Below are 12,010 nucleotides of genomic sequence, written 5' to 3'. Positions count from 1 at the left end.
CAACACACAGCCATGCCCTTGCCAGCCCAGCAGTAAACCCTGAACCTGAAAACTGATTGTATTTATTCTACAATTTGGAAAATGTGCAGGGATCACAGTGGTGACGCCTCAATGAGATTTTCTGGGCACCGCTTAAATAACAACAGCAGATGTATGCCCCTGAACTTCACGCCCTTTGAGGAAATGACAAAAAATGAAATATTCACATATTTTCTGTGTTTTCTTGCTCTCATTTTCATCCAGCCAATGCCATTCTGGGTTTTTAAAAGCGCTGTGATTTTCAAAGGGTGTAATTACTCTGAAAACCCCCTATAGTCCTCAACAATTGCTGATGTTGTTATGAAGTCCATCTTTCAATCCCTGCCAGTCCAGCACAAACCTTTTTTGGGTTATTTCATCTGCAAGTCCAAGGACCAAATAGCAACACAGCCTGTAACTGCTGTCCATTAGCTCATATAGAGATAATGACAACCTTTTAAAATCAGCACAATTTAAAAAAAAAAAACGTATAAAAATAAAACAACATATTTCATTAAACATAGCGAATTTTGCTGGGATATCCACCTGCTTTGTGTCACCCAATTAAATTTCTGGATGGAGTAAAACGGAGATAAACAACTGTGTTAAATGAATAATGTAAGCAGATGCAAGGTTAAGAGGATATTAGCCTTATCTGGCAGCATATCTCCACAGATGTTAGATCAGATAACAGGAGAACATGCCTTCAAAAAACTTGTATCAAAGCCCCTTGCCAAAGAGAAAGATCCAAGTTCAGGATGACTGATGACTCACTGATAACCCCTTCTCAAGATTTGTGGACTGAGGCTATTTTTGGCATCAACTACAAGCACTAAACCAACATTTTTTACAAAATCTGTTGGCTTTTCTAATTCCATGGCATCCGTGAATTAGACTGTGAAAGCATTTGATTTCTCATGTTCAGTATCACACATTTTTAGATTCACAATTATTTAAAAATCATTTCTCAACCAAACATCACATACAACCCAGCAATGAAATAAACAAAAGTGTCCATTATCATTGTGTTCATCATGATCACCAACAGGGAAGATCAGCACACAGAAGTGAATGCCACAGGAGGCCAGAGAGGAGGAGATGACAGAACGGAGAGGCAGACAGACAACAGAAGGAGGAAGAAAATGATGGAGCATGAAGGAGAAAAGAAGAGAGAGACACAAAAAAGAAAAGGACAGAGGAAGAGCAAGAACGGCTTACGGTTTTCATCCTGGGCGATGCACTGGAGAGGGATGCCAAAGAAGGAGGTGTAGCTGTCGTTGTACCAGACCAGCAGCTCTGTCCCTCGAGGGATGTCCATGCAGGCCTGATAGAAAATACATGACCTGCAGGAAAGGGGAAGAAACATTTCTTTTCAGTTCTTTTCTTCCCATATTTCCATGACCTGACAGGAGTGCATGAGAAATAGCCTCTCTATGACACTGCCTTGCATACAATCCAAAAGCCTGTTAACAGTCAATACTTCAACATTAATAAGAAGAAGAATGCTACACACCACTGACATTATGTCACTTGTTCAAAATGCCTCTACCCTCTGATTAATTTGGATTAAGGGCGACATTTTTCCTTTTAGTAGAGGCACAGTGCTAAAAACACTGAGCAATGCCGAGACACTTGGTGAGGGTAAAGTGTGTCACATTGATGCAACACTTATTTAATGAAGCACTCACAAAATAAATTACTTCTTGCATGTCTGTGGCACAGTGGGAGGGTTGCTTTGTCACCACAAAGTGACCCCTGGCAGTGATAACGCAGAAATCAATAGGAGTCTGTGGAATCTCAATATTTTACTCTGTGGTGACGATAAGTAAATTCTTCTTTGAACCTTCCTTTTTTTCCTTGTCATCCTGCGGTTGCCAGATTTGTGGCATAAATATACATAGTCATGTATTTAGGAGCATGTCTGCATTGCAAGTTAAAAGGGAAAAATGTCCATAAACGTTTCAGAAAAGCGCTCCTTCTGCGTCAACAGAGCTGCTGAGGTCTGTGAATTTTATTAATTCTTTCCACCACGACATAAAAATAAAACAAGGACGAGCCCATAAATCACAGCCATCTCATAACCTGAGAAAAACAGGACCAGAGCGCGGGCTTCGTCCCCCTGCATGCGCATGTCTCTCAGTTTGGCCTCACTTAACATAAACACTGCAGCGCACAAATAAATGGACTTGCACTAAATGACTCAGTTGGCTGCTGAAAGAAGGGCTGTTTTCTGAGCGATGGGTGGTCCCACACACTTTCGTCGGAGGGGCGAGAGACTGTAAATGTACACGCCGGCTTACAAGCCTGCCGTCACTTTCAAAACTCGCACAAATCTCCGCTCGGGCCAGGCACATCAAAGCCGTCGCCAGGGCAGCCGTTTTTTCTCTTCTTCTTCTTCTTCTTCTTCTTCTTCTTCTTCTTCTTCTTCTTCTTCTCCTCCTTCCTCCTCCTTCTCCTCCTCCTCCTCCTAGTCCTCTCCTTGTTGGATACGATTTCCCATGTTGACATGTATTTAGTATTGTGGTTGGATGAGTCATAAAGCCAACGGTGGGGCGTCCTGAAGAACACAGAGCACAGCACATGCCAGCTCTTCGTACCGTCGGAGCAAAACAAAACAGCCATGTGAGGGTCGATCAATCACGGAGCGGCTTTGAAGAAGAACTCCACTCGAGATATTTCAAATAATAACATATGGAACTCAAAACAGCTGAGTGGGAGGGAAAACAGACAGACAGGAAGAAAAGAGAAAGAACAAGAAAGAAAGGATGGAGGACAGAAAGAAACAGCAAGGGACTAAAAAAAGAACGAATACAGAGTCAGACATCACCTATAGCTGGAACTCCTGGATTTGTCAATGTGCTCGTTTTGTTTGGTGTGAACAATATTTACATAACTGCATTGAGTAACTTCAATCCCACAGCTAATCAGGAAAAATACATACATACATACATATATATATATCACATCAGTGTAAGACATTTTTTGAATATGACAATGTATTTAAGCAGACGTTTGTGCAGATGAGTGTGTTGTCTGTGCACTAACTGTAATGCCATTGGGGTAGGCTTTGCTTGTTTTATTTTGGGCGGTGTTGAATGTGTGTGTCCGCATAGAGAGCAGCATGTGCATGTAACTGTGTGTGACTGCTAAGGGATGTGTGTTTCTTCATGGTTATGTCAATAATACATCCTGCACTAGCAGCCGTTAGTCCTCTAGCATACGTATGGATGTGTGTGCACATTACCTGTACTGAACCACCATCATATTCTGCTCCCCACAGTGCCTGGCACAGCGAATATAACGCATCCAACTGGACTTGCTTGGCTCATTGCCATCAATAAAGTGCTGTAGTGTCCCCTCCTGGTCATAGATCTATATAAACACACACACACACACACAAACAAGACGTGTGTTAGGATTCACTGTTGCAGCAAAAACATAAAATACCCCATTGTGTTGAACAGGCCTGTGGATCTGAGCGACAGCCAACTGGAAATATTGAATGTAGTCTTGGCATATTCAGTCACTCCTCCTCCAAGAGTGCATGATAAGGTAACCAGCTCTGGGGGATGAACCACAGGTGCACACACACACACACACACACACACACACACACACACACACACACACACACACACACACACACACACACACACAGATAAATAAAATGTGTTCTGCTTTTTTTAGAGGAGACAAGGGCTCTGACACACTAATGTACTGGTTTTTACTGGTTTTTAACACTGACAAGGGGCGTGAGAAAGTCTTTTCAACTCAATTCATACTGGCATCCAGAAGACTTGATTTCATTTCACCTCTTGCTCTAGTTTATTTCTCTCGTGGCTCGTCACAGAGGTTTGAGTGAGCAATTCCATCCTGTTCGTTTTGTTTGGCAGAGAGAGAGAGAGAGCTGTGTAAAGCTTCACTAACAGATGCTACTGATAGTGCTCTTGATTCTACTCTAACAGACCAAGAGCAACCCTAGATGTCATTCTTTCTCTTTACTGATTCAGTTCAATTACTTTCAAGCTTTCAATAAAATGGTCCTTATTGTTTAGTAGAGTGAGGTATGTGAATGTCCATTTCTGCGTACGTCCGTTCTGTTCTGCTTGTACAAATGTACAAATACAGCACAAATACCAATTTTCTTTCTGTTAGCAGAAAGCAAACGTTGTGCCTTGCCATATTGCGTGGAATTTACAGAAATTTATTGCAAACACTTTTCATGTGAGGTTTGGTCATACATGCGATACCATGTTTAAAGGCGCATGTAACATCAGAAACAAGGGGTCATTTCTTATTACACCTGGCCCTTAGTGTACATGTAGGAGATTCTGACCACTGTGGAGCAGTATTGTAAGTGTGTGATTCCACAAATTCGTTTTGTCTGTGTGTGTGTTTGTCTGTGTGTTTGTCTGTGTGTGTGTCGTGTGTGTGTGTGTGTGTGTGTGTGTGTGTGTGTGTGTGTGTGTGTGTGTGTGTGTGTGTGTGTGTGTGTGTGTGCATGTGTGTGTGTGTGTGTATGTATTTATCAGTATTACAGATCGCTCTGTTTGTAGGCTGTGTGTATGAATCACGAGACCTGTCAGTTGAGGCCTGGGCAGAATGGATGGGGTTCCAGGACCTCAACTGACCCTGGTGACCCCACAGAATCTCCGACATCCAGTTTGTCTGCTCTGATTCCCCTCCTGGATCCTCCCTACTCCACACTCGGCCTCCACCAGCTCTGACAGCATGATAGAGCACACAGACGCTCACTACACACACACACACACACACACACACACACACACACACACACACACACACACACACACACACAAGTGCACCAACTCACACAGACACAAGTGTATTACACATACGCACAGGGACACAGGAGCAGACAAAAACAGATGCACAGATACACTCCTACACAGATACATGTACTCTTACACACAAACAAACACAATCACAAACACATACATCACACTTGCATTTGGGCACACACACACACACACACACACACACACACACACACACACACACACACACACACACAATTTCCAGTAGCTGCTCTTCCTTCTATCAGAATAGCTATGAGGAGACCAGGACAGACTTTACACACAACATGAATAAATGTGTACCTGTATTAATTTCAGTTACATTCAAATTAAAGTTATTCTGTCATTCTGTAATCAGTTACAGAATTCAACCACTATTTGTGTTCACTTAAGTACTGACACTTAAGTACTGACACAGAGTACCTCTATGCCCTGGCACAAACTCCACACCCCACACAGGCACGTGCATTAGAGGGCAATGGTGGAGATGCATGCGGCTATGCTGTGCTGTGATCTGAAATGATCAGAGGCTGAGCCGCTGAACCCTTCCACTCCTCACTCTCCCTGAGGGAGAAATGGCCAGACTGGAAAAACTCCTGACAGACCATTCATCCCCCTTCCCCCCACAGTGCTCACGCCTGACCTGTCAAAACCCTCTGGCACCTCCTCTTCCCACAAGTCCGCAAACGGATGGTCAGACCTCCAGCCTTATCTTCCAACATCAGGGACAGATACATCATCGATTCTCCTCCCAGTCTGGCAACCACCCTCACGCATCCGACCAGGGACAAATCTCCGCTTTCTCCTCATCATGTTTCTAGCAGCTCTAATTGAACAGCACTCCAGTAAGAGCCTCTCCCCCCTTCACTCCAGCCCAGGAGCAAGTCTACTCAAGCTCTTCTCCTCCCACGTCAACCACAGCTCCATCCATCTCTGGCCCTCTCTCACTCTAACCCAGGCCCAGGTCTCCATGTCTACTCTCATTCCAGCCCTCAGTCAGGGATCCAGTTGCTCCCACACTCATGCGCCATGGCACAGACAATAGGTCCAGCAGAGAGGAGAGTGACCATTCCTCCATATTCAAAAGAAGGCATCAGAAATCAAATGAGCCTGGCTATGCACTGTATATGCAAGTCTGTGTGTATTTACTTTGACTTCCTTGCTGTTGAACACAAGCCTATGCTAAAATGACATCACTGTTTACATACATACTCTCATCTCATGTCTGCGTCCTGCTCTATTCCATTCAAATATTTCTCTGAGAGGCAACATAATTCACTTGTGAATAAATCACTTTCATCTGGGTTTAATTTACATCAACTACATACTGGGGTCTGTGCCAGGCTGCTGCATTCGAACAGACACTAACAGCCCAGCGCAGGACTTGGGCATGGGAACCCACTGGTTTGGGAGTACTATTTTCAGCCGTAGACTCTTAAAATATATCAAAATGAAATATTCTGTATGCTCTAACAACTTCTAAAACATGTCGACAAGAGAAAAAAACAACCAATGATGATTCCATATTTAGTTTGAAAATGGACAAGGGTATGGAGAAGCTGGGTTTTCCAGGAGGTAGAGAGAGATAATATACAGTATAACCCTGTGGAAAACACACTTTGATTGATGGCAATCGCTGCGGCTTAATGCACTGAGTAGGGCAGGTTAGTTGCAGCCCTAAGTAAGAATTACAGTAAACACCCAATAAAAGTGATTTATGCCCACATGGGCCTCCCCTGGTCTCCGACAGCTGTCCAGCTGGGGCAGCACTGCAGGGGCTTCTGACCACACAGACAAGAATTCCGCACAGTGATTACATTTATTCTCATTCAATATCACATTTTGCATTGAGTTGCATGGGCATAAAATAGTAATAGATGCTTCTCTCATTTGACTAAATAGAGTAAATTGAGTTTGCTTTGTGAGTGTGACATTGGGGAAGTAGAGGGTTTAGGGGGTTTTATCAGAGCCACAGTGACAAGTGGTGAGTTATTGTTCTGAAAAGAAGCATCAATGTGGCATCCACAGTGCCAGTGGTGCACCGGAGTGGAGGTGCTCTGTAGCCCGGTGCTTTGGCTCAAATTCCACATGAAAAAGGGCTCTAATCAAAGTCAACTTGGTGTGACCGGACAACAATTGAGGAATTATGGCCGTGGCTAGACTAGTGGCTAGACTAGACTAGACCAAGGAATGTATCCAGGAACTACAACAATGCTTCCAGCTAGCTTCAGCGAGCAATCAGATACAGCCTTGTCTAGAAAATCTGCAATTTCCACGAAGAAATCTTCAACAGCTCTAGACAGTATTATTTTTATCCCAAGAGACAAAATAATCTATGGTGCCAGATGACGGCCATGATGGATGTGGCTCTGCCGTGCCCTCTGATTCAGCACAGCCCCTCCTGCTTATTCATGTCCAGCCATACATGACCTTGAGCCATCTCACCATGCAAAACACCCCCTCCCACACACACACACACACACAAATAATGACATCTCACTTTATGGAGGAGGCCCTGTTTATTAGTGAGGCGAACCCTGTCAATAGCATTGCTGAAATCTGTCTATAGCTCACTGCGCCAATCAATTTTGTAAATGATTGCAATAATCAGGGAAATTGCCTAATTTATAAATGTGTGAGTGCAGCGCTTTAATGACCTCGGTCCAGTTAGTGCTGAGGACACTGAAATCACTCTGGATCTGTTGTTTATACATGATGCCATATGGACTTATGGCTGCGTTCTTCGTCGTCTCCATAATCAAGGTGGACCCCCTGCTGGGATGTCACTGGTGCCATAGGAATAACACTTCAACTGCCCTGATCAATAGCCACCACTGCCCCAGCAGATCCTCTCTACATGGTGGAGTCAATGGTGGAGTAATTCCATAATGAACCGTGTTATGAACCCATTTTTTGCAAACTTCAAAGACGCCTAGTAACTCACATGAGGGAAATAGAATGAGAAGATCAAAAAGAACACACACTGGGAAGACGAAGTAATTAAAACTCCCTCTTTCCAGTTCAGACACTTTTCTTTGAGTGTGCAAGAAAAAAGGATCAAAATAACAGGGAGATAGATCAGGGCAAAATGGAGATAGAGAAAACAACGCAGAGACATCAGAGAGACAGAGAAAGAGAGAGAATGCAATTCTCTGCTTCCGTGCTCCTGAGTCATTGATCAGAGGCTGGCGAGCTGTGTCTCCACCACTGCTTCACTTACGGCTCGATCTCTCCATCCCAATGGCTACGGCTCACTGATTGGGTCCTGTCACCCCGGCGCCTGTAAATCCTCCCACAACAGCTGAGCATCAATGCCACAGGATGGAACAACAGAGGGAGAGAAAAAGGCAGAAAAGGCTGCAGGACAGAGTACAACAGCAGGACGGAGGAAGGGATGGAGAAAGAAACAGATTGAGAGGAAAGAGAAAGTGAGGTGTGAGAGAAAGTCAAGCTAAGGGAGAGAGAGAGATCGAGAAAGTGTGTGTGTGTGTGTGTGTGTGGGGGGTGCAGAAACAGCCACAGAGAGCCTGACCTGTCAGCCGCTTGACCTTGTGACCTTATTATAGCAAGTAAATCAGGCCTCTGGAGCCATTAGAGTGGGCAGTGGGCTCTCAAACAGCCCCCACTATGCCTCCATCCCCGTCAGAGCCAGCACAGGCCCAGACACGGGGTCAAGCAGAGGCGCACACGTGGAACACTTTGGATAATGGAATTTGGGCTCCTTATCTGGGGAAACACTTAGCCACCATCTCCCCAGTCCAACTGGCATGTAAATGGGATGCATTGATCGGAGGTGGTGGTGGGGTGGGAGGATGGTGTGAATGCATGCATCACACCAGATTATAATGCAGTCTGTTATCTCCTCAGGAGGATTAAAACCAAAGTGCCATGAACACAGCATATTGTAGCTAGAGAGAGCTCTCTGCATGGTGCAGTCATTGTACAAGCTGTGTGTGTGTGTGTGTGTGTGTGTGTGTGTGTGTGTCTGTCTCTGAGACAATATCATCATATGATCATAACTTTGAGTTGCATACAACTCTGGAGGGGCCAATGTATGAAGACAGCACTAATACGGATTTTTTCTGTCTGCAGAAAGCGAACGCTGTGCCTTGCCATATTGTGTGGAGTTTACTAAGCGTTCACTTCATTAGGTAAACAGCGGCCTCACCGCATCACTGCCCGTTAACGTCATTTGCGGTGCCCACAACTAAACAGTATAATTCAATCACAAGCGCAGTTGAATGGAGTCAACTGATGACAAGATTAAAAGGAATCAAGTTTAGCAATCATGAAATAATATAATAAATGATAACAAGATATCAACGACATGAGAGATAATGCAGACCAGTAGTTTTGCTCCACTTTTAATTTGCTTTTAAAAGGCAAAAATGATTCAATGCAAAACAGACATGTTTCATACGTCGGAATAACTAATGATTAATAACACTTCTCCCATGTTTTGCACAAATTCCCGCGTTTCCCTCGACCTTCCCATAAATTCATATGCATGAGTAAGAAAAGCGCCATTCGCCATTCTGCGCTCCTGTGGCAGGCAAAACACACTCTCAACCATGTGTGGTCTGCTCATACATACCATGTTTTAAGGCAAACATAACGTCTGGACCAGGCGGTCATTTCTAGCACCACTGGGCCTGAGTGAGGATTCACAACAAACAAGTGAGAAGATGAAGATGAAGTGAAATGTGGGGAAGGATCTGAGTAGAATGGGGAGCAGGGGGCACCTCCAGGACTCCATTAAGCTGGGGAAGTCAGAGCAAGAGGCCCCCTCTCCTGCTGTCATTTCTGCACCCTCACATGAATACAGAGCTAAAGCAGAATGTGACATATGAGGAGGGAATGAAGGTGGAAACTAGTCTATACCTCATTTGGTTTTGAATTTGTGTCATTTTTTAGAACCTACACTGACACTCCTGTACTGCTCCCAGTCTCCCCTTGAAGTGCCAGATTTAACAATGCGCTACAGAAGAGGCCTCTCAGAGTGCTGTCAGATTCACTGCTTAATGGGCAAATCCCTAGTCATTACCGCTATCAAAGCACGCTTACTGACGAATGCCCCATTTCTCAGGCACCCATCCAAAACAGTTGCTGAGCTGCCACAGAATGAAGTCGGGCCCTGTCACAGACTGACACAGAGCTTCCCTAAACAGTTATGACAGCTGTCACCGTGCATCCACAACCAAATAAAGCCAAGTGATGCCTACAGGAAGCCACATGATGGCTAAGAGACTGGAATTTCATTAATTTATGTTGAATCACTCAATCAAGTGTCACTAAGGTCTGTGGGAATTGGAAAGTTTGACTTTGATCTAGTCTTAAAGGGTCGTAAAACACCCAGGCCTACAGTGGGCAAAAGTGGTCACTGGTTTAATCAATCACCATGGGCCACAGTTCCCAAAGCAGAGAAGGGTTTTCACATTTTCCCTGATGTACTAAAAGGAAGTACATCCTGAATAATAATGGAGAGACAAAGAAGATCTATAGTGCCTTTTTCTGTCAACCAGTGTGAGGTTTACTGACAGAATGTTGCTGTGTAAATCATGACAGAAAGAGATTGTGCTAAATGAGTGCATGTTTCCCTCACTAGAGTATAGCAGTATGGCATAGTCTCTTACTGGGATGCAAATGCTTCTTTCAACCAAGTTCTATACTGCAAATGGCTATGGTCAGGCAGAGACTAACTCAGTGACCCTAAACTTTAGACGAATTGGAGAAAAGATATACACAAACACACACATACATACACAATCACATGCACACATGCAGGCACATATTGAAATGACCTGAATAACTGAATGTGTTATCTAATATTAGTGTGCATCTTCTTTTCCCCTTCTAATGTACTTGTTCCCAAATTGAACAGTAAGTGAGGACAAAATCAGTGGCACATTACTCTCCAGCTGATCAATTCAGGTTCAGTCATTTTCCCCATTATCAGCCGTTGTAATCTTAACTGCTTGTTATTCCCATTTGTTCGTTTAACACATAGAGGTCAGGGAGGCACAAAGCAAGAGCGTTCCCATTCCACATAGAGCGTTCCCATTCCACACACAGGCATGAAGGGAAATGCTTTATTTTAAACTCCTCAACTATTTTCAGCACTCTGGTGCTTACATTATTAAACCAAATGTCCACAGAAGAATGCCCCCCCTCTTACAGGCGAGTGTTTACATTATTGAGCCCCTGATACCTTTCAAATAAAATTGTCCTGCATTAGAGCAATGCTTTCTCACACAACATAGCCTTAGATCAGGCAGGAAATAGACCATAAAATAACCTAAATGACAAATTATGCAGCTTTCTGTGTCAGTGAACCGCTGTTAAAGGAGTCACCTCTATACTGGAGCATAGAAAATAAAAATAATTACCCTGGCACCCTGCCTAAGCTCTTTATTATTTCTTGGGAACACCCACCACTGCTGCCCGAAGCAAAGCCTTCGTAGGAGGCCACCATTTTGGTTCAGAGACACGCTGAGTACAAAGACAGTTTCAGAGGTCCTATGGGCGCTTCCCAAAAATATTGTTTCAATAAATTGCTGTTGAATTTTCAGCACCTGATTAAATCATCTTCATTTACATACTGTAGAGTTGAGTGTCTCATAATCTTAATTGGGATGGGGATTCTGATTTTTGACAGATTTTTCGGCTCAACCAGTGTGGTTTGTGGTTTTTCAGTCCCGTGTGCCTGATAAAAACACCAACTTGGGGGTCTGGGAGGTAGTCCTGCCCACATTCCTTTCAATTCAAGAGCTCTTTAGTGGAGTAAGTGTTCTTAGGTAAGAAAATCAATGACCCCGTGAAATAGATTACTCCTGCCCCCCTCCAAGCCATGCAATACCACTAAACAGCCCAATTGCCTTCAGACAGCATTTTGTCTCTAGGAAACTGTTGTTTTTTTCTTGATCCACTCCTTCTGAGCCATTTCTCAACTGAGCAAAAGGAATACCAAAGTTTGATGTAAGTCCTACCGTGCAACACGATTGAAACTCGACCTTCTGCATGGGGTGGTATACGTATGGAACATAAATCAGATTTCTATAGACGTCCCTGACACATTGAGAGGAGGTTATCATAGCAAAGGCCAGGGTGGAGCAGAATGGGACATTCTAGAACATTCCAACCAAACATTCCAGTGTGAGGCTGGACACCCACTCGGC

The 12,010-nt window shown here is 44.0% G+C and overlaps 1 protein-coding gene across 2 annotated transcripts in view; it reads right to left on the bottom strand.

Annotated features, from left to right (window-relative positions):
- The window catches only part of prdm6 (PR domain containing 6), a 36,610-nt gene that overhangs the window by 16,828 nt on the left and 7,772 nt on the right, over positions 1–12,010 (bottom strand). For both annotated transcript variants that reach the window (XM_048243742.1, XM_048243743.1), the window contains exons 4-5: positions 3,263–3,390; positions 1,237–1,361 (exon numbers count right to left, since the gene is read on the bottom strand). In XM_048243742.1, coding sequence (XP_048099699.1) covers positions 1,237–1,361; positions 3,263–3,390 — 253 coding nt within the window. The remainder of the gene's footprint in view (positions 1–1,236; positions 1,362–3,262; positions 3,391–12,010) is intronic.

The sequence above is a fragment of the Alosa alosa genome, chromosome 5 (assembly GCF_017589495.1).
Source record: "Alosa alosa isolate M-15738 ecotype Scorff River chromosome 5, AALO_Geno_1.1, whole genome shotgun sequence".
Classification (NCBI taxonomy): Eukaryota; Metazoa; Chordata; class Actinopteri; order Clupeiformes; family Clupeidae; genus Alosa; species Alosa alosa.
Note: the sequence above shows the minus strand (reverse complement) of the source record. Positions and strands in the feature narration are given on the sequence as shown.